Below are 27049 nucleotides of genomic sequence, written 5' to 3'. Positions count from 1 at the left end.
CCCCCCCCCCCCCCCCCCCCACAACACAACCCTCTAATCACGGCGCCTCGCCCCCCCCTTACCCCTCTTCTTATCCGCCTCAGCATTCCGGAACGGCCACCCGCTCGTGCTCTTGTCGGCCCCCGTCCGCCGGCTCACCCGCCGGTTCGCGTCCCCCGCAAACAGCAGCACCCACAGCCCAAACGCCGCCAGCCCGCTGCCCCCCAGGCACCCGCACAGGTACGCAAACTGCCGCCCGCCCGTGCCGGCGTACCGCGCGTATGCGTACGACGCCGTCGCCGCGTGGTACAGCGCGGTTACGAGCACCGCGGCCGAGGCGGAGCCGGTGGGGGTGGCGGTGGTGGTGGCTGGGGTGGCTGCTAGGGGGGGAGAGGGGGTTAGTTGGTTTACAGGTAAGGGATGAGGATGTTGTGAATGCCATAGGTGGGTAAACGACAAACCTTGGTCGGCGACGGAGTCGAGCGGGAGGGCGCCCGAGAGGATGAGCAGCAGGCTGCCGAGGGCGAGTTGGGCGAGGCCGAGGGAGCGCGCAAAGTATTGTTCGAGAGAGCCGTAGGCGGCGCCGTACTGGGCCCCTTGCTGGGGCGGGCTGTCGACTTGGAGGAGGGTGCTGATTAGGGAGGGCCAGATTATGAGTGGGATGGCTTGGGTGGCTAGCCAGGCGAGGCTGGCGACGCTGTAGGTTGATACGGACTGCGGCGGGTTAGGTTTGTGAATTGGTTTCGGAGGGGGGTGGTAGGAGAATGGCATACATCCATCGTGCGCTACATGGAAAAAGGAGAGGGACTGGGTATGAAAAGGATGGCCGTGGTCACTCTTTTCTGCTCAATAGTTGCGTTTGAGCTTTGTTATTCAATGGAGCTCCCCCTGTGAAAGTGAAAGCTTTCTTTTGATATGCGCCGACGTCATTGCAGGGGTCAGCGGCTCTCCCCTTGTCGACTCGCTAGTTTTGATAACTCCTGTATCTATGTAGTTAACTAATTAACTACGTACATTAACTACGAGATTATGTAAAAGCCTGGGATGGAAGGGCGAAAAGGCAAGAAATTAAACTCGACAGAATGAATACGAAGTAAATTGACATATGACGAAAAAGAGACTCATGACATTCAGGAAAAATACAGCCAAGCGGTTCCGGGACATCTTATTCTTGAACGGAATGTCAAGGACTAACAAATGGGGCTCCCTAATACCAACACCGTGATTGGCACATGGCAGCGGAAAACGGCGGGCCTGGACCCTCTTAGCGGGGCACCCAAACCGCCACCAGCCGATGCCGCAAAGGTGCAATGGCATTTCAAAGCAGTCACCTTAAAATTGTACATCTCCGGCGCAAAGACCTCAGATTACAAAAATACCCCCACGGGCGGTTTTCTGTTATCTATCGGAATTAGATTCGACCGCAGAGGCTTATCATAGATCATAGATACTAGCCCGGCGGTTGTCTCAAGCGCGTCACCTAAACCGCGGGGTTGCCTTGCATCGACCGAATTTGCGGCCGCAGCTCCCATCCAGTACTGAGAATCTATCGCGATAATCAATCCCCTCGTTCAACGCCTAGGGACAACGCACCCAAGCTAGCTCGCCCACAATGTCGGCCATCCTGTCAGCCGACGACCTCAACGACTTCATCTCCCCCGGCGTCGCCTGCATCAAGCCCATCGAGACACTCCCGACGCAACCGGGCCCCGAACAGTCACAACAACCACAATCCCTCGAATTCGAAGTCATCCTCGACGGCCAACAACCCACCACCGGTTCCTCCTCCAACGGAACAACACCGCCAGCCCAAATCTCCCTCACCGATTGTCTCGCCTGCTCCGGCTGCGTGACCTCAGCCGAGGCCGTGCTCGTCAGTCTACAAAGCCACAACGAAGTCCTCACGCTACTCGACGCCGCGCCAGCGCTGCGGGTGATACAGGATAGCGATGGGAAGCCCGTGGTGTCCGGGCTAGAAAACCCCGAAGCCAAGCTCTTCGTCGCGAGCGTCTCGCCCCAGACCAGAGCCAGCCTCGCGGCAGCCTGTGGGGGCGCCGTGACGGAGCAGCAGGCCGGGTGGATGATCGAGCAACTTCTGATGGGCCCGGCTGGCTTGGCGGGGGGAGGGAAGCACGGGAATGGGTTTACCTGGGTAGTTGATACCAACACGGCGCGGGAGGCTTGTCTCATGCTCGGGTCGGACGAGGTTTTGGGCGGCGGATCCTGGGGTGGTTCGGATAAGCCCACGTCGCCTATCCTCACGTCTTCTTGTCCCGGGTGGGTCTGCTATGCAGAGAAGACGCACCCGTACGTGCTGCCACACCTGTCGCGAGTCAAGTCGCCGCAGGCGCTGATGGGCACGCTGCTGAAGACCACACTCAGTCGTGTGTTGGGGATCGCGCCGGACAGGGTATGGCATCTGGCGGTAATGCCTTGTTTCGATAAGAAGCTAGAGGCGAGTCGGGAGGAGTTGACGGATACTGCGTGGGGTAGTGGGGGGGTGCCGGGGAGGGGGGTCAGGGACGTGGACTGCGTCATCACGAGTAAGGAGATCCTCATGCTCGCCGCGTCGAAGGGGGTAGATTTCTTTGGCTTGGCCAAGTCTGCTCCCGTCAAGCAACCCATGTTTCCAGACTCGGACATCCATCGGTTTTTGTTTCCCGCGCAACGGCGCAAGCAGCTCCGGGATGGCGGGACATCCGGAGGTAATCTGCATTACATCATCCAGGATGTTCTATCGAAGCACGCCGGCTCGCAGATCCAGATGACGCGCGGCAGGAACGCTGACGTCGTTGAATTTGCCGTCCTCAGCTCTTCTGGCGAGACCATCTTCAAGGCGGCGCGCTACTACGGCTTCCGCAACATCCAAAACCTTGTCCGGAAATTGAAACCGGCCAAGGCATCCCGCATGCCGGGCGGAAAGCCGTTTGGTAGCGCACGTAGGCCGGCCGGCAAGTCAGCTACCTTGGAACATTCCTATGTCGAAGTCATGGCGTGCCCTGGGGGCTGCACTAACGGAGGCGGCCAAATCAAGGTCGACGATCAAGTCGTCATCGATCGCAAGAATTTCGGCGAGAAACCTGGGCCGGATGAGCAGAAAGCCTGGCAGGCTGAAGTCGACGAGGCGTACTTTTCCGGCGATGAGTCAGACCCTGCACAGGGTGCGGGTGACGACCAGTCGATGGAGCTTATTGCTGGTATTTCTCCGTCGTATATTCGGGATACCCTTGCGCATTGGGCGGATATCACGGGCATACAGTTAGATAAACTGGTGTACACGAGCTATCGCGAGGTCGTGAGCGATGTCGGCAAGCCAATCAGCGACACTGAACGGGTGGTTCAGCTAGCTGGTAAGATTGGTGGCGGATGGTAACTGCGTCATTGTCGTCATCGTGGTCATCGCAGCGCACCGGCAGCTAATTCAACCTTGTTCACCACCTCGTCTCGCAAAACCAAAACCCCCTCTTCCGCTCCCATCCGGCCCCCTCGGTGAACGTATAATTTGGTCTTGCTCGCGTGGCCCGCTCGATCGGTTCCCGGCCTGGGCGGAGCCGCCGCCGCGTTTCTGGATATTGAAGCCCGGTTTCGGCGAATAACCGGGATCAAATAATTCCCTCGTCCCATTAGATTGCTGAATACTCGGTTGGCGTTTGTCCTGCCGCCCGTTGCTGTCTTGGTCGCGACCCCGGCCGCCACGCCCCCTGCCCCGTCCCTTGTAGCTTTGCCGGGCGTCTCCTCCTCCTGATGGCGGGGTGCCGGTGCGCGGCGTGGACTGGCCTGACGAAGGATCCGAGTCGCCAAAGATCTTGGCTCGGGCCTGCTCGTACCGTTTTTGCTTTTCTTCCAGGTCGCGTTGCTGACGTTTCCGTATCTCCTCGGGAGTCTCCTGCTTCTTCTTCTCGGTTTCGTCTTCCTCGTCGTCTTGTATCGTCAATTGCTCGAGGCCGGTAACTGGGTCGCGCCTGGTGATGACCTGGGGGGCGGGTTTGCGGCTTAAGAGTTTGACAACCGGCTTGAAGGCCGTAGTCAGGGGCACTGGACTCGTCGGAGGCAAGAAGGGTGCTTCATTGGGGGTCTCTCTACGCGAAGCGTTAGAGGTCTCGTCTCAAGAGATTAACGTGAACTAGTTGAGATCTGTGACATACGCCGAATCCCATAGCTTTCGCTGCTCCTCGGCGTGCTTTGCCAGACGTTCAGCGCGTGTCATGGGAGTTTGTTGGGGTTCTGGTACGGGAGAGTCCTCCTTTGCTGCGCGGTCGGCCTGGACTTCCCAATCATCGTCGTCCCAGGCGTCTGGGATTTTGTTTCCATTGCCCATTTTGATAATGATTGTAGCCTTTCAAATCTTCTGATTTCGTGGCTATATTGGCAGTTGTTTGGAAAATCGGCAGTATAATAATGAAGCGACATTCGCTAGCTTGTGTGTTGAAGCCTCATCTTGTGTTTGTTGATGGATTTCCGAAGTCGAGGTTCCGCCCCCACTTTCTGTTACTTTTCGCAGACGCACAGACCATGATCTGCTGCTTGGGGGGGGGGGGACGGCGTCGAGGGTTCACCATCGCAACATTCCGTCGCACTGAACTCACCAACTTGTACGAGAGAATACGTAGGCATTATTTACGTTTCAAGCCATTCAGGTACGTCTACTGTTTGGCTTTACATGTAAACCCTCCAAACAAACCGCAAATTCCACAGATTTTCCATCGTGTGGTTAAAAGGGTCCCAAGCCCAGTTGTTGTGCCAATACCCATCCCACTCTCTCAAGTTCCCTCGTTGCCTGGGTATCATACACAACTGACACTCAGGACTCAGGAGACGTAGGCTCAATAATCGTTACAAAGGCATCTAAAAATCCATCAACGCAAAACGTCAAGATGAACTCAGACGACTTAATGTCCGACCCCGGGCAGTCCGTTAATTACGTGAAGCCAAGCAACTGGAACACCAAGAAGTTCAACGACGAGTACGAGACGCAGAAGCATCGGCTCCAGGACCCACGCTTCAGTGTTGGTAAGTTTGCTGGCCAACCCATAAGGTAGCTGCAGAAGCATGTATACTGACAAGACTCTAAGCGGATTACCCCGACCCTCTTGCGCCTCGGTCGCCTCATCCGAAGCAGTATCCGAGGGGAACGAATCCCGAGCTGGAAAGCAAGCTACAAGAGCTGATTGCTCAGGTCAAAGCCAGTGCAGCTGGCACTGTTCCTTGAGATATATCGTATGGGGATAATGGATGGCCTGGGTCTGCCTTTACTTGCCTATGATCTACGATATGAGGCGATGGCATAGCAGCATGGGCATGGTGATAGGCTGTTGAGAGCTGGTCGGGTACGGAGTTTAGTGGGGGTGCGTGGGCTTGCATTGTTCATTCCGTCTCTTCTTTCTCAGTCCATCGAGCGCTTCCTCTGTTCCCTTGCCGAATCCCTCGGTGCCTTCGCTGTGAAGGAGGTGCCAGCCGCATGTTGAATACCCGAATGAAATCACATGATGTGCGATATCCCTCTGTCCTCCTTGGGGTTGCATCGTACCCCTGCCATTCAGCTTCGAGAGAGCCGATTTCCACCAAGCTGAGCTGACGCTGATCCGCCGGGAAGACCCAATGTAAGGCGCCACTCCCGCTCGAAGGCCCAAGGTCTCACCCTCGAAACAACGTCCATTTCCCCAACACGAGAGCAGCCAGCTCTGCTCCCCGAAACCGGTGGCATCGAGGTCAGAGACAAGTGCATCTCCCAAACGCCAATACTTGGCATTACGGGAAGTTCGCACGCCAAGCCATTTACAGACAGGAAGCTGGTGCCAACAGACAAACCCCGCCCAATGGTGCCACGGGAATGCGTCCGTGATGACAATATCGTGGTTTCCCTTAGAGACCACCTAAGCGAGCTTGATGTTGTGCAAACCAGAACCGGTCAGTTCCCCGGCCGCAAGCCAGCAACATGTCAGCATACATCGGCAAGTTGTCGGCGCAGGGGCGTAAGCTACAGTTGCGCTGGTTGCTGAAATGGGACGGGCCCGGGGACAAAGTTGGTCGTGTTGGCCCGCGAAGCTAGGAGGCAATCTCAACACGTCTCTGGAATACGTGCTGGTTGCGTTGGCCAAAGTGCGTGCCGCCGGCGATTACCTCCGGAACAAATACGACACTACACTAGTTAATCCCAGCAGGACCGTCGTCTGTGTGCGACGTGGGACATGGAGCTTTCGGTACGTAGTGGTATTCCCCGAGAGGCTGAAGCTGGACCCATTATGAGGCGGGTTGAGGCAGAACGGGAAAAGGCTTCCCTGGTCCGCTAAGGCGTGCTCTCCGACTGGCGTTCCAGATGTCAATCGCCCACACCCTTGCACGACGGAAAGAATGAGGAAACGAACGGATTTGCTTGGTAGCTTGGAGCGACCAAGGCGTTCTAGGCCGTCGGAGAGCCATGGGCTTGTCTGCATCGGGTCAGTTGCAGAGTTGCCGCCACCCAATGCCACTTCGACGTTGGACTGGAGCGATGTGCAGCATGAGAAAGTGTGGTTGAAAGGAGGGAAAATGACCTTGCTGGATGGAATACCTGGACAGAGCGACGCAGAAACCAGCACATTGACCCACTCGAAGCGTTTCCTTTTCGAGGCGTGCCACTCTGCTGAGCCACTGTCACACAACATTCAAAAGCTGGGCATCGATTTCTTAGCGCGTGCAAGAGCTATCCTGGATCCGCGCAAAAGCTGATGAACTGCAAAATATATCAACGTTACTCTGCGTGTTTCAAGCAGGCCGGACTAGCCTTTTATCAATTCAGGTTTGGCCTGGGAAAAGACCGGCCTGTGAAAAGACCGGCCTGGCCCGTCAACGCTGTTGACCCGGCGTCCTGGATGGCCGGACCTGTTCGTGATTTAAAAATAGCATGGAGGTTGCTGGTTGGCAGACATGTACACCAATTTCCGAAGTTCTGTCAAAGATGCCATACCTTTACAATCGCCATTCTACCTATTCCACCCGCCTCCATTTATGACGCGCTGATTCAAATCTACATATCTGTGCTTGCCTCGGTTGAGGTGTGAGCTGACCGAGCCTGACGATGACGTTGGGCACCCGACTCAGGGCCTCCCCAGGAACCGAGGCCGAAACGCGCTGGCAGCACAGCCTTTAGGTCGGTCGGTCGGTGTAGGGCTCTCCTCGGTCAGGACCTTGCATTATGATACTTACCACAGGCATGCCCAACATATTCATCAGCAGTTGATTCCCAAAGACTCGGCCTTTGCGCAGAAACTATAAACAAATTCCAAAGAAGAGTCCATCCTTACCTACATTGCCTCACTTTGTTTATTGTAACTTCAGACGATAGGTCAGGCACCTCTTTTGTTGACTCAGTCTCGGGAGGTGTCGGCCGCCAAGTATCGTCACTGGGGTCGGAGCCCCACTCAGTACGAATCGAATCGCAGGTGCCCTGGTGGATGCGTCAAGCGCTGGGTGGGAAGCCTCAACATCCCATCGACCTACTTAAAACCACAGCGCCGTGTCCTCCAACCTGGATGGAACTGGTCCCGCATCAAATGGAAACCCAACCCCAACGGCAAAAATTCGTAATCACACAGGCATTTAAACGACCGAAGACTCGCGGGCGGCAACATTAACATTCTTGTCTTTTCAACATCACCCAATAATTAGGTAAACACAACAACCTACCGCCGGTTCGACATCCCAGTCATTCATTGTCTGGGCGCGACGAACAAGGGACGATCAACCTACACACATACGTTTCACCTTCGCCTGGCGTTTGCTTCGGCTGAGCGACGCAAAAGGCAAAATGTCAGGCCCCATCGGAGATGCTCCGGCCGTCCATTCCACCGCCGGTGGTGGACCGCAGGACCTGTTGCGGAGGGCAACACAGGCCATGATGTCAAAGTAAGTTCGGTTCTCGTTGTTCTCTCTGAGATCTACCCATACTCCACACAACCCATCCTTCCCATCCACCGGGCGACTGCAAGCCCAACGCATTTATTCTACTTGCATTGCTTTTATCACCTCACACTGAAGTTACTGGCTATGCCGGCTACTGCGCTGCTCTTTCCCATCGAGCCTCATAACAGATTCTCGGTTGCCTTGAGCCCGGTGACCCAACTCGCTCCATCTTATTATCCCCGGTGCTGGCGGCCGAGTGGGCTCAGATGGGACGCATCAACATCTCGGGGGCCTTCTTTTCCGGATTCCTCCATTCCGATAGCCCAGTGGCGATGGAGACAGATCAATAGTTTGGTCACCCTGTTGTTCATGCGTGCCCATTGATTACCCCTGGCCCCAAGCAGGCTATTCCCTCTCATATCTCGGGCATTCTACCCGCATGAGACATGGCCGAATCCACCTTTCCAGCCCGCCCGACCCATGGAATTTGAGCGCGGTCAGTGCCGTCATCACCCGGGAACGAGGAGGTTTTCTGCCACCATGCCGGACAGCTGCGGCAATGCTACCTCTCTTGGGCGCTTTGGCCGAGAACGCTTCGAGCACATCATGGGTGCATCGACATGCGAATATCCCTCACTCATAAAGAGATACCATGTCATACCCTGCCATTCCTTGTTGATTTGCACATGCAAACCCGGGGGGTTACACCGGTCTTTGCGGCGGCATTTCTGCGGTGTGCCAAAGGGAAGTGGAGTCTTCATCACTCCCGCCCCAAATCTGGGACTGTCTGACTCGCTGAGTGAGCGAGCTGCTGTCCTTCCTGCCTTTTCAGGGCCATCTTAGGGCTCTTTCAGGGCTTTCTCAGGGTTCCCTAAGACACCCCTCCCCTCATCAGACAGGCCCGGGAGCTTGGAGAACAACCGGTGTCATCCCCCTCCCCACTCAAAGACCCTCAAAAACCACATGGCAAGCATCAAGGGTGCATGCTGCGCCGGGACCCAAGCACACAAGGAAAGCGCTTTCGGCCAGAGGGGGGTTTATTTTTTTTTTCCCCTGTCTTGTCTCCTCTCGGCCTGCAGACGACTTTTACACTTCGCCCACAAGTTGCCTGCACTGCACGCCTTGCACCAAAAGCCAGAGACTGCCCCTCCCACCGCCCCGTCTTTTCCCCTCTGCCGAGTGAGACCCTTTTCCTGGGGCCGATCTCGTCCTGGCAGAGATTTCCACTTTTTCCCCTGTTCCTCCTCTCGTCATAGACGTAACTATTATCTGCCCCTCTTCCCCGAGACAACCTTGCTCAACCTTGCTCGCTCACCCCTAGCCCAATCCCAAACCATTGTCATGAGTTAGCGATCTATCTCCACGGTTGCAACCGTCTCTTGTCTACTTTCCTCCCATCTTCCCGTTCCGTTCTCCACCCCCCGTTCCACCGCGTCCCTGCTTCTCCCGACCCGCCACCAAAAATCACTCAAGGCCGCCATGGACGCTGTTAACCCACGTAGCAGAACTGCCGCGGCAGAAGATGATGGCTTGGATCAGATCGGCGTCGACTCCCCGCGGTCCGGCGTCGCAACTCCGCAGCCAGATCTCCATGACAGACGGCTGCCGGGGATCATGAGCTACTTTAACCAGGTTCGTGCAAGCTCTCTTCAACGGTTGTGGTCTGGTTCCTTCAGGACGAGCGGGCAACCCACGGCCACTTCGAAGCCGGCCACCCCAACTCTCGAGGAACAGTTGCAAGCTGCAACACTGGTAGAGCTGCCATCCACCCCTCTTGGACCGGATTCCCGTACAACTTCGTCGCCTTTGGTCGTTCCACTACTACCACACGAGATGCTGGTACCTCCCGATATGTTGGTACCTCCCCCCGAGGTTGCACTTGACGAGGATGCGCATGCCCAGCAGCGCTCCTATCCCACACCACCGGCCTCGCAACCTTCCTCGCAACCCTCCTCGCTGCGCAATTTCCCCATAGGATCGTCCAACCGAAAATCCATGGACGGGACTCCGCCGGCCTCGCGGACGGCCAGCCTGCGGCATCCGAGCATGCCAGATTTCGTAAAAGGCAAAGCGAGGACGTCGTCTCTGCTGGCCCCCCTGACGACCATGATGTCCGAATCGAGCGTGTCCGCCCCTCACCTCTCGAATCCTGCAGGACGCTCTTCCCCCACGCCTAGCTCTCCGAGCCGCCTGCAACCCCGTGCCAGCGATGGAGGTCTTTCCTACGAGTCAACCTCATTGTTGTATCTCAAGCAGACACTAACAAACAGAAAGAGCGGCACATCGACCCCGAAACGCGCTCTGTCATCGGCCTACCCCTCCCATGGCGAGGGACATGAGGATACGAGGCACAAAAACGGTGATAGGATCGACCGAACCGCGACAAGCACTCCGACACCATCGGGAGCACAGGCGCCAGCGGCCAAAGGCAAACTCACCATCAAGATTACCGAGGCCAGAGGTCTAAGGAAGTGTCAAGATCCCTACGTCGTTGTGGTTTTTCAACGCAGCGAACTCATCTCCTCTGGGCCTCGCCCGACCGAAAATGACGAGGAGGCCGCGATTTCTGCTGTCTCTATGGGTGGCTTGCCGATGAAGCGACAGGGGAGCGATTCCGGTAGGGCCATGGCTATCCCGATGCGAAGCAGACAGAGCAGCAACACCAGCATTACCGACTTCGACGCCTTCCGTAACCGCACCGGTCGCCGTTCGTTTACCAGCCCGAAGTGGGATGCCGAGGCCATCTTGTAAGTACCCTACGGTGCGACAGGTCTAAGCGGGGCGTGACTAATGTGTACAGCGATGTTGTTGCCTCGGACAAACTCGTCGACATCTCCGTCTACGGCCGCGGCCAATCCGGAGAGGAGTTTCTCGGCCACGTCGACTTTCAAGCGGTGACCTCGGAGAGAGAGGCGCCGGTCAGGGGCTGGTTCTCCCTGAGGGGCCACGCGGATACCATGGCCGAGAACGCACCAACGGGCGAGATCTTCGTGGAATCATTCTTCCAGCGGGCCGAGCAGAAGCACTTCGGACCCGGGGATTTCCAGATCCTCCGGCTCATCGGCAAGGGGACCTTCGGCCAAGTATACCAAGTCCGGAAGAAGGATACCAAGCGCATCTATGCCATGAAAGTACTGTCCAAGAAGGTTATTGTTCAGAAGAAAGAGGTGGCCCATACTGTCGGCGAGCGCAACATTCTGGTGCGGACCGCCACGGCCGATTCTCCGTTTATCGTCGGCCTGAAGTTCTCTTTCCAGACGCCGTCCGATCTCTATCTCGTGACCGACTACATGTCCGGTGGGGAACTGTTCTGGCATCTGCAGAAGGACGGCAAGTTTGAGGAAAAGCGGGCCAAGTTCTACATCGCCGAGCTCATCCTTGCCATCCAACACCTGCATCAAAACGACATCGTCTACCGCGACCTGAAACCAGAAAACATCCTCCTAGACGCCAACGGCCATATTGCCCTCTGCGACTTTGGGCTTTCCAAGGCCAACCTAACCAAAAACGACACCACCAACACTTTCTGTGGCACGACCGAGTACCTTGCCCCCGAGGTTCTTCTCGACGAGACTGGTTACACTAAAATGGTGGATTTCTGGTCCCTGGGCGTTCTTGTGTTCGAAATGTGTTGTGGCTGGAGTCCTTTCTACGCCGAAGACACGCAGCAAATGTACAAAAACATCGCTTTCGGCAAGGTCAGGTTTCCGCGCGACACTCTCTCCCTAGAAGGGCGGAACTTCGTCAAGGGATTACTTAACAGGAATCCGAAACATCGGCTCGGCGCGACAAACGACGCAGAGGAGCTCAAGGAACACGCCTTCTTCGATGATGTCGATTGGGATGCGCTTTCCAAGAAGCTCATCACGCCGCCCTTCAAGCCGCAACTCAAGAGCGACACCGATGTCTCGTACTTCGACCCCGAGTTCACCAATGCCCTCAACACCAACGGGTCCCTGAACGAGCGCGCTGCGGCCCTGGCCAAGGGATACGCGACCTCCACGCCACTCTCTCCTTCGGTGCAGGCCAACTTCCAAGGCTTCACCTTCGTCGATGAGAGTGCCCTTGACGACCACATGAAAGATCGGTACGGCAAGTACGAAGACGAAGAAATGGACGACGCCGACCGCAAGAGAGATGATGATTGGGATGACATCAACGACGCCGACGTCCGGAGCTCCAACCGGATGAGCGGGATCGTCCGGGGCAACACCAATGACGAGCAAATGTTTGGCGCTTCCGGCTTCGACATGTAATGCCTCTAAAAGGGCCCCTCTACTATTTTACCCAATATCTGTCTGCAACGACCGCTTTCCTACGGCCTGGACTGTTCTTGTTATAATTTTCTTATTCCCCTTGTCTATGTCTGGTCGGGCTGGTACAGAAAAAAAAACACAATCATAAGAAAAGAAGAGAACTCACTGCTGATGACTTCAACGAACAACCCATAGCATGTTGCATTTCAGGGAGGGGGGGATGGAAGGTGGTGGGGGACTTCATCTGGCATCGGGGTGTTTGGTTGACTGGAACGTACACACTCGGGAGGGCGTTTGGGCAAAGGAGTCGGCTTGCCGGATTGTTGATTTTTGACATCATTGCAAAGAATGATGAGTTACCGATATTGCGGTACCTTGGGGAGGCCGTTGTCACCACTTCACGCGAATGACTCTTTAAAGACTTGTTTGTCTGCTTGACGAAGACGTTGAGGCTTTGCGGGCGTTATGTTGTTTGTTTGCCCAACACAGAAATCCTTTCGGATCCAGTTACGGGGCGAGGAGGCCCCATGTTTTGCAACAACTACCTACGCTTATTCCGCCTTCGCTTGGTGGGCGGCGTCGCTAACGAGAAACGCTCTACTGTCTGGCCAATGATGGATGCATGAGCAATAATAATATCTAATTCGGGGAGGAAAGTGGTCTCCGGTAGCGTGCTGTGTCTTTGTCGTTGCGCAACATCCATCATTGCATCCCTCGTTTCATAACGAGATAGTCGAATAATACTAATATACTTAACTAAATAATAATCCCTCCGGCCCGTTCGTCCCATACGTCCTAAGGTAGTATGCTGGCTGGCAGCAATCATCTTCGCTATTCCAGGCGTAGGCACTTCCTCTTAGAGAGCATTGATGTAGTACTGGAGATTTGAAGTGGCCTATCACCCTATTTACCAAGTACGATTCGGTGGATGCAGAAACAACAGCAACTACGAGACAGTACCATCCAGCAGAATGACTGAACTCGCCAGTCCAAGTCCCCCCACAGTCATTCCTCGGCAGGAGTAGCAGCTTTCGATCTTGGGCATTTACCACACACATTCCGCGTCGAGCTCTCGCGGTTCGATCCGAACATATGATAGAAGGATAATGAGGGGAGAATAACGACGGTGCGTTTGTGTGTGTATCCACGGCCAACGGGTGGTGGGCGTGATATTGTAACAAGGCTAAAGAACAATGTACATGGGTTATTCCCCGCTACGGGAACGGCTCCTCACTTTCGGAGAAGCCCTCGATCACCAGCCTCGTCCTGTCTCTCATCCGGTACTATTAGGAAATCAGTCCCTTTTTTGTCCTATCCTGCCATCGAACTGTGCCCTCCCATCTCCATTTAACCAGGAGAACAACAGTCGTTAACCCGACCTCTCCTTCCTTCATCAGTCCCGAGCCCCGCCTATTTCCTCATAGCCGAGAAATATCTGATTTAGTGGTGGGCCTCCTCCTCCTCTTCCTCAACGAGCCAGTCCTCGATCACGGCGGCGGGCTGGTTGGCTGCTGCGCCCTCCTGCCCCTCGACCTCGACCGCCATGTCCTCGTACTCCTTCAGGCTCGACGCCAGGTCGGCCTCTTCGGGGGACTTGGGTGACTTGGGCAGGCTGAAGGTGGCGACCTGGCCGACCGAGTCGGTCTCCTTGATGGGCGTCGGCTTGTATGCCTTGAGCTCCTTGAGGTAGAGCTCCTGGACGAAGTCGGCTGTGCGCGGGCGTTAGTATGCTGGGAATTGGGGGCGGAGGGGAACGATGGGGGAGATGGGGAGGGTGGAGGTCGTTCGATGCCGCGTTGTGGTGGGAGGGTGGCGGGGCATAAATAAGGGTGTTGGGTTGGCATTTTCGAACGTGTTCGTTTATCGCTTTCGCTGGCGAAAAATGATGTGTCGGTAGTGTTGCTGAGAGATTCGCCGTACAATTGGTATCGCCGATAGCCAACCCATTGTTGCCAGTTCCCACCACCGTTGCCGGGTCTTCCGCGTGACCGACGCTCCAATCCCCAGCCACTGATCCTTAAAAGTTGTTGTTGTACATACCTCTCCGCGAGACAGTCGGGGCCATGAAGGTCCTCATCGGGACGGCATTGCGAGTGGCCAAGCGGGAGACGGCCGCAACGGCCTTGCGAGCGCTCTAGTGAAATGACAGTCAGTAATTTGCTCCTCGTCAACGGTATGGTCATGCATGCGTTCCATGCGTCGTTCACCAATGGGCGATGCAGGAATGACAACAATCGATTGATGTAGACTAAAACGTACCGAAGCCCTAGAGATCATCTTGATTTGATGTGCGGTGTCGCAATTGAACACGCCTAAATTGAGAGGGGAAGACGAGTGGCAGTCGGCTGCTGCTGAGATGGGCAAGGTGGAGGTCCGTCGCTGAGAGGTTTTCAAACGCCCCGGCTCAGCCAGCGTCGTGCATACCTCATACTGGGGGAGGTGGGAGCGAATGGTCCGTGCGCTGATCGGGGTTATCGGGAGAGACCGGTTAGTTGTCCAATCACGTGATTCAATTCAAGGCCTTGCACCTCTTCGAGTCGAGCACGATTCACTTCGAACTGAAGGCAACGGCAGGTGGCGTTTCTTTCCTGGGTTGGGTTTCCTACCAAAATGACTCGAGGTGAATTGAAACTTGAAACAATCATTACACATCATAAAAGAGATAGGTCGGCGAACTATCCAGTCCCTCGGACTTTAAAACATGCTGTTCTAAATACCTAGGCAATACCTGGGCATCCAACCCCAACCCTGGCACACATGCCGTCCCAGGACGATACCACTGATACGCTGTGGTGTATGGATGGCTGCAAACCCGCTACCTATTGAATTTTACGATGTCAAGTTCGTAGGAGGCAAATGCCCTAGGTGCATGGAAGGCTGAAAGGCTGCCTTATTAAAATTACGTAGCTAATAGTTATGGTATCACTCCGCCTTTTCCCCCGCACCATACCTCGTGATCTCATCAACGACGCCTCTAACAAAAAATTGCCTAACAAAAAACCCAAAGCACAATAAATCATTATTCCCCCACTCATCACACGACCGTTCGCCTTCCGTTCGCCGCCGGATTCCCCTCCTCCTTACCGACAGCGGGAGTCCCATGGTAGAAAAAACGCCAAAGCTTATAGCCCAGATAGCCGGAGTAAATCACACCAGCAATGACAGCATACGCAATTATGGGGCCATTGTCCTCTCTCGCCAGCTTCAGACCGAGCCCGCCATTGATCACACCCAGCGCCATCAGGATGCGGCCCCACCAGATGTGCACGTAGCTGATCACACCTCGGTGCTGCACCTTGACATAATGCAGATGGTGCAAGATGCCGAAGATGGGCTGGAGGCCCAACAAGCTGACGATGACAGTTCCGAAGATGAGATGCGGTTCGGTCCAAAGCTATACATTTCTGTTAGTGGAAGAACTCGAGTAAAACTCGGGGGGGGGGGGGGCACTTGCCATGCCAAATTTCTCGCCGGTGACGATACCCAGTCCAAACCCTGCCCACATTAGGCAGAAGGTAACCGCTTGCCAGATGCCGTGGAACCACCACTTTCCAACTAACGCCATGGCTACCGAGCCAAGAGGGTAGAGAAGGGCGAAAACAAGCGCCATGATGATGCCGTGCGCGACCAGGATCACCGGCTTTGTGAAGACGGCTTGGGTGATGCCACTGCCGCCAGAGCCAGAACCAGAGCCGCCACCACCAGAGCCAGAACCGGCATCGCCAGAACCAGAATCGCCGCCGCCGGAGCCCGATCCACCACCAGAGCCGGAGCCAGATCCATTCCCATTCCCGTTCTGGTTAGCTTGGACGAACGGGTTGACGTCGGTGCTGACAGTTGCTTTGGTCAGATCGACGTTGAATAGGGTCCGGTCGTCGTGGTACGAAATGGGGGGCGGCTCTGTCGGTCGAGTCGAGCGAGGATCCCTGCTTCCAGGCGCCGATCCAACCCGCGCTCGTGCTCTTGAGCGACATCTCCCCGCCATTCCAGGACTGGCAGTTGGAGCACGCCACGTTGGCCGTCATGGTCGACCCGTCGTCGCTGACGCCACTACCAGCGAGGAGGGTCAAATTGGCCGCGGTGTTGCTCGTGTCCAGCTTGGGCTCCGAGTGGCCCGTGGCTCGCCGTGGCGACAAGGTCACGTTGCCCCTCCCATCCTGGTACAGCAGGAAGATGCTGGAGTCCGCCATTCCCGTTCCAGTGCCCAGAGCTGCCCATTGGAGCGAGGTTGGCGCCTTAATCTGGAAATATATATTCCCAGATCCAGCATTTGCCGAAGTGATGGGGACGGCAATGCTGTAACAGAGGCCCCCCGCTCCAGGGGGGCAGAACTGTGCCGGTGTGGCAGCAGCGAATGGGGCAACTAGGTGGCGATCAGGTTAGTTGATCCTCTCCGATGGAAGTGATTTGTGATACAAAGGAGATTTACCGCTTCGACGGAAGCGATGTAATGACTTCGACGGAAGAGGACCGCCCAGGAGGGCAAGCGACAAAAGGTAACACAAAAGAACTCGATAGAAACGACTTACCGAAAAGGAGAACGAACGCCAAAATCCAGCTAAAGTCCATCGTGTCTTTTTATCGAGTGCCGAAGGAGTATGCCGAGTATTCGGGATTTGGACTCGAGAGAGAAGGACGGATGCAGGATGAAGGAAAGAAGAAGAACAGGCAGGGACGAAGAGGGGGGGGTGCTGTTTTAATTCCGACTCGGGGACGGCATACACCAAACTACCTTGCAGAGCAGGGGTCACAGGAGAGGCTTGAGAAGACCAGTACTCGGGGTGGGGGATCTTGGCAAGATTGAAGAAACCTAGGTCGTCATGAATACATCATCGATGTCCTTCGGCGGAAAAACATCAGCCTAGATAGAGGCGCAGCCACCGGCCAACATTGTCCGGTTTGTCACGACGGCGGTTGGTGGCTAGAGGTACTTCGGTACCTTACCGAAGGTTGTGGGAATGAATCATGGACCTTTAGAATTGACTGCCGCAGGTAGCGCACCAAAGGGATCGGCACCGGGACTCGAGTGACAAAGAGAATGTGGCTGCTTTGTCTCTCTTCCAGCTGGTATCACAGACTATTCTCGAGCCTATTCGTGACGATCACTCCCCGATGAGTAGTGAGCGTCGATATAGGTACGACATTGTAACTTCCATACAGTTGTGGGTCGTGGGGTGAACCCACAGCCTGCTCACAGCTGGAACCTAAACCAGAGCTGGTTTAGCGCAGCCTTGACTGCCGTGCGCTTAAAATTCGCTGACAAGGCCCAGACCTCGAGGCCCCGACGTTCCGCCCCATGAAACGTCATTACCCAGGTATTCGGACTGAACAAACCGCAAACCTCAAGCCTACCTAGGCATCAAAAATTGGAAAAGGGCCGCCTAGCAGGAGGCTGGAACCCGAAATCAACCGACAAGAAGTATCATCAAAAGATAACAGATCGGATGGCGGCAAACCACGGAATTCCGTAACAATCGGTTCTGGTTCTAATTCCAGTTGGTTGCAGGTGGGGGCTCCTCTCCAGAGGGCTTGAAGATGATCATCTCTCGCCAAATGTACCCTGCAGAAACCCACAGCCTGGGATGACGATAGCAAAAACTTGGCGTCCCAAACAACGTGCTCTCTCCGTTTCTCCGTTTCATATGTGCAAACAACCAAATAACCCAGCAACCACACCGCATCCAACAAAAGCCCAGCAATTTGTCAGTTGGGGGTCGCGTTTTTGAGCTCCCAAGCTTCTTGGCGTTGAGACCCGCTCACCTGTCTCGGAAGAAACCATGGGGAACCGCAATTCCCCAAGTCTCAAGGGACGCACCGACTTCCATGAATTGGAGGATCTTTACCAATTTACCTAGTTCGCCGGTACAGGTAACCCAATCGGGGCCGCAAGCTAACAGACATCCTTTAAGTTTCTGCGGACTCTTTCTCCGGTGCCCCGTGCTACATGTTCCCTACATGCAGAGATAACGCCGGACAAGCCAAGGTAAACCATCAATCATCAACCATCACCAGTGCCCCCAGGATTTCGTCACCATGGCCCAGAATCAACCAAACCGGCGACCTCCAACCCCTCTCTCCTTCCCGGCCTTCCCAGCAGGCATCATCCCTCACAGATGGAGACCTAAGGCTGCAGGGGCGGCATGCGAGTCCTCGGAACGCCCCGTTTCATGAGCCGTCGGCGTAAAAAGGCAGCTTGGCTTACTCGGCGCCGCGGCTGAGGGGTTCGAGGTTTTGGACATGGACATATGTGCCATGCTTTGACCCCCGCTGACAAGCATTTCGCCGTGCCACAAAGTCAAATTTCCGGGGTTTTGTGGCCGTGCGGAAAGGGCCATGCAGCCCCGGATCGCGACGGGTATCGTGTCACGGTTTGGAGGATGCGCTTTAACTACCTTGGTTAGACTGCGGTGGCTTGACGAGAATCGCCCGCATTGATAGAGACGAGGTACGCGTCATTCTCAGGCTCAGTCACTCTCTGTATCGATATTGGCGGTGGCGGTGATTGTCCGCCAACATTACCATCCTCGCTCAGTTTACCACGGTTGATGTTGGTATGGAAACCATCCATGGAAGAGGTCGCATCCTGCGGCCGTTTGGTGCAGGTGACAAAATCCGGCGTCTCTCATTCGCTCTGTCTGTTTGTTCTTTCTACCAGCGAAACCAAAGGGAGTCTGTCCAGTCTACCCGATGTGGTCCGATGCCCGATCTCTCGTCCCAGTCCCGGAATTGCATTTCTCCCGCCAAAGCTCGACACAGTTCGTCGGCAAACGACCCTACCTAGGTTCCATCGTATCAGGTCGGTTACGGTGGGTCAAAAGTACATAACCTTCCTGCCTATTACGGGCTTTAATTCGCCGTCTGACAAGGAGATCACCGTTGAATGTTCCATGCCATCGGCGTGTTTCCTCGCCCTCCATAGACAGGCAAGACAGGCAAGCATGCAGAGCCCGATTGGGGCGCAACGGCTGCCAGGGGGCGGTTACATTTTCTCGGGACCTGAAGCGGGAAGAAGGAATCGGCTCTGGCCAAACCGTCCTTGCATAAGGTGGGGCCCTGAATCCTTACCTAACTGTGACTAAGGTCGGCCGTTGAAAGTCTTTTATTTATTTTCAGGGATCGACGCCGATGGTCCTGGGGGCTGTGGCAGAGGATGAGAGCAACAATGAATCAACAGCATACCTGTCACTCTTGAAACGCATCAGCAATCCGGGACTTTGGGATCAGCGCATGATATCAGTGAGCTCTATGCTACCCAGTAGGACATCTGCCGCACTCTATCCATAGTTCAAGGACCGCAAGATAATGAGCGAAAATGTGTGAAAAGGGCAGTCATCAGCAGCTGCACTATCCATCCCACTTCAAAAAAAGCCCTGCGGGTAGGTATCAAGGTGATCAGCACCAAAGTGAACGGATCCCCCCTCCTCCCCGCCCTCCACGTTCCTCTCCCCTTCTCTCGCCTAATCTCCAAGCGAACTTCTCCAAAGCAAACCAACCGGCCAACCTCACCCACCCCCTGGTTCCACAGGTCGCAAGCTTCCAGCTCAGCAAGGTCACCCGCAACAAAGAATCAACTGCGTCAGCCGTGCTGCGCTTCAACAGGCGAGGCGTCCAAGTCTAAGCTGGAAGTCTGAACCCATGGCTTTCCAACAGGCTGCTCGGCGCGACAAAGCTGAAGCCGCCGAACGGGTCGTCCTGAGCGAGCTCATCCCTGCCGCTACCGCTGCTGATGCCGATGCCACCACCAGCCGCCTCCGCGAAACGGGTCACGACCGGGCTGAGGCAGAGCTCGGTGAACTCGGATGAGAAGTTCTCGGCCAGCTCCGGGTCCGTGATGAGCGGCTGGATGGGCGGCTCCAGCTCGCGCGTGGCGAGCCGAGTCCTATGACGAGAGTGATCAGCCATTCCATTTTCAATTACGACGTCACGGATAAGCATTCGCAAGCAGAGCAAAGGCCATAAAATCACAGCAATCATCGGCACAGCCCGGAAGGGGAGGCTATGCGGGCGCGAACTTGACATACCAGTCGATCTTGCGGAAGAAACGATGCTTCTTGATGGTGGCCAGATCCTTGGGCATGTTGGATCCGAGGCGCTTGGCCGGGTCCTTGCGGAGCAGGCGTGTGAGCAGGTCCTTCGCGTCGGCGCTGAGGAAGAAGGGCAGGGCCAACTTCTGGCGCACAATATTGTCCTGGATCTTGGCATGATTCGGGCCGCGGAAGGGGGGGTGTCCCGTCATAAGGTCGAACCCCAGCGCCCCGAGCGACCACCAGTCGACTGCCTTGCCGTACTTTTTGCCCTGGATCACCTCGGGCGCCATGTACTCGACGGTGCCTAGCATCGAGTTACACGCATCGGAATCGACCGCAACTTTGGAAAGTCCGAAATCCGTCAGGAGCAGGTGGCCCTCGGCGTCGAGGAGGCAATTCTCGGGCTTGAGGTCCCGGTATACCACCCCCAAGTTCGCGTGCAGGTGGGTCAGCGCGAGGACCATTTCGGCCATGTAGAACGCGGCCGTTTCCTCGGAGAACATCCGCTCCGTACTCAGATGGGTGAAAAGCTCGCCGCCCTGGCCGTACTCAAGAATTAGGTACAGCTTCTCTTGGTCCTGGAACGCGTAGTACAGTTTGACGACGAAAGGGTGCCGATTGACGCTCTCGAGGATCTGGCGTTCGGTCTTGGTTTGCTCGACCAGTTTCTTGTGCACGACGAGTGAGGCCTTCTTGAACTGCTTTTGGGCATACAACCGCCCAGTCGCGCGGTGCTTGACCAACAGAACGGTCCCGTAGGTTCCTTTTCCAAGGCACCGAAGATGCTCAAAGTCGTCCGCGGTCATCTTACGGCGGGGAGGAGCAGCGTTCTCAACTGTGCGGCTATTGGCCTCGCTCTCAAAGTCGTTCTCCAGCTCAATTTCGTAGCGGCTGCTGTCCTGCGACGCAGTCTCGTCTTCGCTGTTGCCGCTTTCGGTTTGGCTCTTGTAGCCACTGTCTCGGCCACTGCTGGCCGCCGTAACATCGCTAGCATCAGGGGAGCGGAGACTCTCACTGTAGGTCAGAGAGGTCGTGCGCGAGGAGGCAGCCGTCGAGTTTCCCCCATTACTGGCCGAAATGTCCAGTGTGCGGAGCTGCATCCGCAGCCTGCTGATGCCGCTCAGGCCGCCCTGAGGGACCGCCGGCCGGATCACCGGGCTGCAGTTGGCACTGACAACATCGTTGATTGCATGAGGCTTCTTGGCTCGTCTGGCACGGCTCTTGTCGCCAGGCTGAGGAGTAGGGCAGTAATCCGAATCCTCGTCGCCAGAAACCGTCGGAGTTCCGTTGAAGCCACGCACAGTATGGAGCGCGGGGGTGGCCTTGGAATGCATCGAGCCGCCTTGGTCCGCTGGCTGCTCGAAACGGTGATGGATGTCAAAATCGGAAGATAAATCAAAATAAAAAAAAAGTTCAGAATGCGTGCAATTCCGGTGGTCGGGTCGAGATACGAGGCGGGTGTGGTGGTTAGATCGTTCAAGCCTTTCCCCGGCGGCGTCCAGCGTCAGCTCGCTTTTCGGTATTCCGGCTCAGTCCTTTGTGGCTCGGGATAACACGCATCTGGTATTTGAAAAAAGAAGTAGAATTGTCTTGCTTAGTCGCCTTGATCTGCATTGAGTGATGTCTGCGTTCTGGGGGTGCGTCTTGTGAACTGCGTGTTCTAGAAAGTGTTCGTTCACTTGGAGAAGGGAGAAAGGGCAGCAAGTGGCGGGGTGCCATCATTTATTCCAGCGCTTTTCACATGCGGGCGCTGAGGCCCCAGCAAACAAGAAACCTAAAAAAAAATTGTGGCCATACCATTGGCTGTGCCGCGCTGGTTGCTGATCGATCTCAGCCCCAAATCGCCCTGTTTGCGGCGCACGGGTGGCCCCCCAGACTGGGGAGCGGCCCATCTCCCCAGGAAACCCGCAATTTTGAACTTGGGTGCTTCTATTTTACCCAGATGACCCGACTTTACGGAGTTAGCTGCATGAGAATGTGACCTAAATTGCAGTGAACGATTTCCAAATAATATGCATCGCTGACTGGGCACAAAATTCTTTTGGGATGACCTACGTTGCCTCCCTGCGAAGTTGTTGCACAAAGAAAGAGTGGCATAACAAGGCGACCAATGAAGGGAGGCCAGCTGACAGGCGACCCCTTCGTTTCGAGGGATCTGTACACGAACCATCGCGCCATTGTCGGTGGCATCGGGCAAGATGTCCGTGGATGTTTATGTGCGATACTCGACGGAAGGCTTCCTCCCGCTCATCGTTAACGGTCACCTCGGTTGGGACAGACCTCCATCAACACCAAACTGGAACATTTCTTGATATAGGGTTAGGGTTAGTTAGATACTGACGAGCATTAGTTAATGTTACGTCGTAGTTACGTAACTAACTCAGAATACCCACCCTCTGCGAAAAAAGCGAGAAATATTAACCTAGCAATACCGAGTACAAACTGAAGGAAAACAAAATTTTAGAAAAGAAAAACGGACTCATCTTTAAAAGTATGGAAACAACGGAGTGTCAATAATAAATGTGTACAAACCTCGTTGAAATTTGAGCCCTTGCTTCCCCGGATGGCTTTCGTTGTGTTCTGGTAACGTAAGACGGTGCTTCGTACTTTGTACGCATATTACCGTTGGCAAGTTGCCCATGAAAGCCCCACTAGGCCGCAGCTCCAGAACTCCAGAACGCGGTCCATCAAGAGAGCTTTGCCTGATGCAGATAACTGCTGCTCCGAGAAGGGAACAATTCCAGCATCAACACCGCAAAAATGATGCACCCATCGCGCAGAGCATACGTTGAAGAAGCCGAGCCCGAGGTAAGAATGCCCCCAATGCTCGCCGTCCACCGTGAATTCACAACAAACTCAATAATAACTAACACACGCTATCCGTCTAGGAACGAGGTGGCATCGATCTGAACTCCATTCGTACGTACACTAGGTATTCTTTGATTCGTCGGTGATTTGCTAACATGCACCGCGGCAGCTATTGACCGCGACTATGATATTCCCGGCGCCGGGGCCGGCATTGCGCCAGAGAAGGCGTCAGCCCTTCTATCACAGTTTGAACGGAAACGGCTAGCCGCAACCATTGCCGTCCCAACCGACGATGGACGAGTACGATCAAAGCTTCGCGAATTAGGACAGCCGGTTACGCTCTTTGGCGAGGGCCCCGCGGATAGGCGCGATAGACTACGAGAGCTCCTTACTGAACAAGCACATGCGCAACAAGCCGGCGGCCAGGAGGGTGTGGATGTGGAGATGCAGGATGCGGAAGAGGAGGAAGAAGAAGGGGAGGAGCAAGAGGAGGAGTTTTATTCCAGGGGCACAGAGGAGCTACTCCAAGCGCGGATCAATATCGCCCAGTACTCGATACCGCGAGCGAAACGGCGCATCGAATTCCAAAAAAAGGAGGCCACCATTCCGTTGCGCACACACGTAAAGTTCCGGAAGGAGATCAAAGAGCGGCTGCAGACATTTGAGTTGCAGGGCAGTCAGACAGCAGGAGACCGTCATGTTTCCATGACAAGGATATCGCCCAATGGCAAGATAGTGGCCACCGGGAACTGGGGCGGCCCAGGTCAAACTTATCGACATCCCAACACTCGAGCACAAGCGAACACTAAGAGGCCATACGAACAAAATCAGCGGTATATCATGGATGCCCGGGGCGACCTTACCCGAGAGTAATGTCTCGGAAAGCAGCGTCAACTTGGCTTCAGGAGGTGCAGAAGGACAAATCCATCTATGGTCATTATCACAGGACACGCCACTTTCGACCCTTTCCGGCCACTCTCAGCGAGTATGTCGGGTAGAGTTCCACCCATCCGGGAGGTACTTGGCCTCAGCGTCAGAGGACACGTCGTGGAGGTTATGGGATGTCGAAACAACCACAGAGCTTGTCCTGCAAGAAGGCCACTCACGAGGCGTGTACGCCGTCAGCTTCAGCACGGACGGGTCTCTTCTAGCCAGCGCTGGCCTGGACAGCATCGGGCGAATTTGGGATCTGCGCTCGGGCCGGACGGTCATGATTCTCGACGGCGGCAACGACGGCCACATCAAGCCCATCTACGGCCTTGACTGGGGCCCGGACGGCCACCGGGTACTGACGGCGTCTGCCGACGGGTGGATCAAGTGTTGGGATGTCAGAAAGGTGCAGCGGTCCGGGGGTATCGGCGCGCACACGAGTGCCGTGTCCGATGTCAGGTGGTTCAAGGGCCTCGACGACCCCGTGGAGGGCGTTCACCCCGGTCAGGATGAGAAGGGCATGCAGATTCCCAAGAAGTCGGGCACCTTCTTGGTCTCGGCAGGGTTCGACCATAAAGTCAATGTCTTTTCAGCTGACGACTGGGCTCTAGCTCAGTCACTCACAGGCCATACGGGCCCTGTGGCCAGTGTCGATGTGAGCAGGGACGGGAGATGGATTGTTAGTGGTGGGCATGATCGGACCGTTAAGTTGTGGGGGAGGAACGATTCTGCTGGGATGTTTGGGAACGATTAGTGCGTACGTGCCTATGTAGAAAGGGATGGTGAACCAAAATGATGCAAGATACCCCAACTGAAGGCAACGTTTTGATCTGTACTGTGCAATTATTCTATCAATCATTCTCTCCGCCGGTCTTTGTTAGAACACCCACGTGTGCTATTGGGAGAGTGTTTAACGACCCAACCAAGACCAAAATGGATTGGGGATGCCGCGTGCACGGCCCCACGACAGCCCAAGAGGCCCCACGCGCCCTGATAAACGGTCGCGGACTCGCGATACTTGATTGATCGCGACTCCTTGATCCGTTGCGAGCTCGAAAACGCATCTCTCCATCGACGAACCGTCCTCGACTTCACCACAACCACCATTATCAATGCGACTCATCTAATTGCGCGCTCTCCAGTAAGAGGGAAAAGGAGGACCCGACGACGACTTCACGACTACCTACCCACTCTTCCGCCACTGCACCGCGCAAACAGGAAACATGTCGAGTGTCGACAGATACCGCCCCGTGAGGGAAGGTTACCAGCCGCCGTCGCTCCCGCCGAAACCGATGCCCGCTGCCATCGATCGCTTATCGAAGTCGCCATCAAGGAGACGGGATGTTCCCCCAGCAGTTCCCTCTCCCCCCGCCTATTCATCGAGGACGTCGCCGCCGCGGCCACACTCCCGTCGGAGCGCACACTCACCTGGGCAGTCGAGTCCGCACCGAGCTCCGCAGCCGAGGCCGAATCAGTGGTTCTTTACCGCGGACGAAGTAGCGAGCACCCCCAGCGTCGCCGAGGGCTTGCCGCTGGTGGAGGACAGACTCCGGAGGGCGAAAGGCGTCAACTTCATCTATCAGGCCGGGATTCTCCTCGAGCTGCCACAAATTACGTTATGGGTCGCCGGCGTGTTCTTCCACCGGTTCTATATGCGTTACAGCATGATGGAGGAGAAAGGAGGCATCCACCACTACGTAGGTAGCTCTGCTGAAACTGGTAGCAACGAAAGAACCGCGCTAACAAATCCTGCAGAACATTGCGGCAACCTCCCTCTTCCTTGCCAACAAGACGGAGGAAAACTGCCGGAAAACAAAGGATCTCATAATTGCCGTCGCGAAGGTTGCACAAAAAAATACCAAGCTCATTATTGATGAGCAGAGCAAGGGAATACTGGAAGTGGGCGTGACAGCATCTTGGCTTACGAGGAATTGATGCTCGAGACGCTCACCTTCGACCCTTATGGTGGGACAACCCGGTACCTGCGGCTGCACCGACTACATGAGCCAGCTAGATTTGCTGCAGAACAAGCCGATGCGTGACTCGGCCTGGGGCCCTTCTTGCAACGACTCGTGCCTGACGGTGCTGCCCGCTGTTGGCTCGGCGCGCGCGACGTGGCCATCGCCGCCATCTTCTTCGCCTCGTCCGTCACGCGTGAAAAGATCGATGACGTCAACGGCGAGCCGTGGTGGCGGTGCTTGAAGGGCAACGAGACACATACCGTAAAGGCCGTTGAGCTCATGACGGAGTTCTATAAGGAGAACCCGCTGCGCAAACAGGACTCTAAGTACCCGGCTCGCCCGAGTCATCTCGAGAGTACCCGCGCGCGGCGAGCTCAGCTTCAGCCAGATGGACTTTTACTTGAGCCAGTACGGCACCCCGACGCCCTAGGCACCGTTTTCGGCGGCACGCAGAGTCCCCGCCCCCCAATCTTGCGTTAAACGGCAAGCCGGAGCGGGAAGGCCACGACAATAAGGAGGTTCCATAAAAAGGAGGACCCCTCGGACTCGGCGGCTACTAAGATGGAGACGAGCTGCAGGCGGCAGCCGTCGGTGGCGAGAGCAATAGCAACGGTGCCGAGTCCGCGTTACAAGCGAGCAATAGGGGCGACTCGGATGCCGCGCTCAAGGTGGCGGCTAACGATCTAGACACTCACGAGGGCTCCAACCTGGCGCTTAACGGGAGCGACCTTGACGGCGGAGGGCTGGTTTCGCCCCAGGTGAGAAGACGGAGTGAGGACCCAGAGGGATGGGAGGAGCGGGAGGCTAAGAGGCGAAGATTGGACGACGAGGATGAGGGCGAGATTAAGGGGTCATAATCTCGTTCCTTCTTTCGCCGTAATTTGGTTCTTGATTCTTGTTTTGAGAGTGGGTTTTAGGGAAGGCGTCACGGCAAAGGGGATTACCCGTCAGGGATATAGCTGGGCGGTCGGACTAACTTATGGCTTCCTGTTACGGACCTTCCCTCTTTTGCCTTTACTCAGCGGCTGCCTTGACAGGGAGGGCCTCGTACAGCGAATGCCTCGTTTTGTACAATTACATTATTCCTCTTCACTTACGCCGTATAGATGAGCCGGCCCGCTGCCGCATGCGGTGTTGTGTGTAGTAGAGCGGGAGTGGTCGCGGGGTCACTAGCCGTCGTCGCAAAGCATGATACAAACAGCTTCTG

General features: G+C 55.7%; 10 protein-coding genes across 10 annotated transcripts; 6 read left to right on the top strand and 4 right to left on the bottom strand.

Moving 5' to 3' along the window:
• Nucleotides 1-33: 33 nt before the first annotated feature.
• Nucleotides 34-758, bottom strand: CHGG_01404 (uncharacterized protein; the record flags this gene model as incomplete). The annotated part of the gene is made up of 3 exons (XM_001220624.1): nt 34-356; nt 441-693; nt 753-758. The coding sequence occupies 3 exons, from the start codon at nt 756-758 to the stop codon at nt 34-36; spliced, it is 582 nt and encodes a 193-aa protein (XP_001220625.1).
• Nucleotides 759-1591: 833 nt separating this feature from the next.
• Nucleotides 1592-3352, top strand: CHGG_01403 (uncharacterized protein; the record flags this gene model as incomplete). Its single annotated transcript, XM_001220623.1, has 1 exon — nt 1592-3352. The coding sequence occupies one exon, from the start codon at nt 1592-1594 to the stop codon at nt 3350-3352; it is 1761 nt and encodes a 586-aa protein (XP_001220624.1).
• Nucleotides 3353-3602: 250 nt separating this feature from the next.
• On the bottom strand, nt 3603-4297 carry CHGG_01402 (uncharacterized protein; the record flags this gene model as incomplete). Its single annotated transcript, XM_001220622.1, has 3 exons — nt 3603-3610; nt 3664-4058; nt 4125-4297. 3 exons carry the CDS (start codon nt 4295-4297, stop codon nt 3603-3605), a joined length of 576 nt encoding a protein of 191 aa, XP_001220623.1.
• A 556-nt stretch (nt 4298-4853) lies between these two features.
• On the top strand, nt 4854-5188 carry CHGG_01401 (uncharacterized protein; the record flags this gene model as incomplete). Its single annotated transcript, XM_001220621.1, has 2 exons — nt 4854-4989; nt 5052-5188. The coding sequence occupies 2 exons, from the start codon at nt 4854-4856 to the stop codon at nt 5186-5188; spliced, it is 273 nt and encodes a 90-aa protein (XP_001220622.1).
• Nucleotides 5189-7765: 2577 nt separating this feature from the next.
• Nucleotides 7766-8065, top strand: CHGG_01400 (uncharacterized protein; the record flags this gene model as incomplete). The annotated part of the gene is made up of 2 exons (XM_001220620.1): nt 7766-7863; nt 8038-8065. 2 exons carry the CDS (start codon nt 7766-7768, stop codon nt 8063-8065), a joined length of 126 nt encoding a protein of 41 aa, XP_001220621.1.
• A 1901-nt stretch (nt 8066-9966) lies between these two features.
• CHGG_01399 (uncharacterized protein) lies at nt 9967-12116 on the top strand (the record flags this gene model as incomplete). The annotated part of the gene is made up of 3 exons (XM_001220619.1): nt 9967-9986; nt 10131-10607; nt 10661-12116. The coding sequence occupies 3 exons, from the start codon at nt 9967-9969 to the stop codon at nt 12114-12116; spliced, it is 1953 nt and encodes a 650-aa protein (XP_001220620.1).
• A 1440-nt stretch (nt 12117-13556) lies between these two features.
• Nucleotides 13557-14393, bottom strand: CHGG_01398 (uncharacterized protein; the record flags this gene model as incomplete). Its single annotated transcript, XM_001220618.1, has 3 exons — nt 13557-13825; nt 14157-14250; nt 14376-14393. 3 exons carry the CDS (start codon nt 14391-14393, stop codon nt 13557-13559), a joined length of 381 nt encoding a protein of 126 aa, XP_001220619.1.
• Nucleotides 14394-19730: 5337 nt separating this feature from the next.
• On the bottom strand, nt 19731-21477 carry CHGG_01397 (AGC family protein serine/threonine kinase domain-containing protein; the record flags this gene model as incomplete). The annotated part of the gene is made up of 2 exons (XM_001220617.1): nt 19731-19995; nt 20138-21477. The coding sequence occupies 2 exons, from the start codon at nt 21475-21477 to the stop codon at nt 19731-19733; spliced, it is 1605 nt and encodes a 534-aa protein (XP_001220618.1).
• A 1426-nt stretch (nt 21478-22903) lies between these two features.
• Nucleotides 22904-24635, top strand: CHGG_01396 (uncharacterized protein; the record flags this gene model as incomplete). Its single annotated transcript, XM_001220616.1, has 4 exons — nt 22904-22951; nt 23032-23062; nt 23121-23572; nt 23688-24635. The coding sequence occupies 4 exons, from the start codon at nt 22904-22906 to the stop codon at nt 24633-24635; spliced, it is 1479 nt and encodes a 492-aa protein (XP_001220617.1).
• Nucleotides 24636-25104: 469 nt separating this feature from the next.
• CHGG_01395 (uncharacterized protein) lies at nt 25105-26699 on the top strand (the record flags this gene model as incomplete). Its single annotated transcript, XM_001220615.1, has 2 exons — nt 25105-25578; nt 26421-26699. The coding sequence occupies 2 exons, from the start codon at nt 25105-25107 to the stop codon at nt 26697-26699; spliced, it is 753 nt and encodes a 250-aa protein (XP_001220616.1).
• Nucleotides 26700-27049: the final 350 nt, after the last annotated feature.

This window comes from Chaetomium globosum, genomic scaffold (assembly GCF_000143365.1).
Source record: "Chaetomium globosum CBS 148.51 scaffold_1 genomic scaffold, whole genome shotgun sequence".
Lineage (NCBI taxonomy): Eukaryota > Fungi > Ascomycota > Sordariomycetes > Sordariales > Chaetomiaceae > Chaetomium > Chaetomium globosum.
This window is presented reverse-complemented; position numbering and strand designations above follow the sequence as displayed.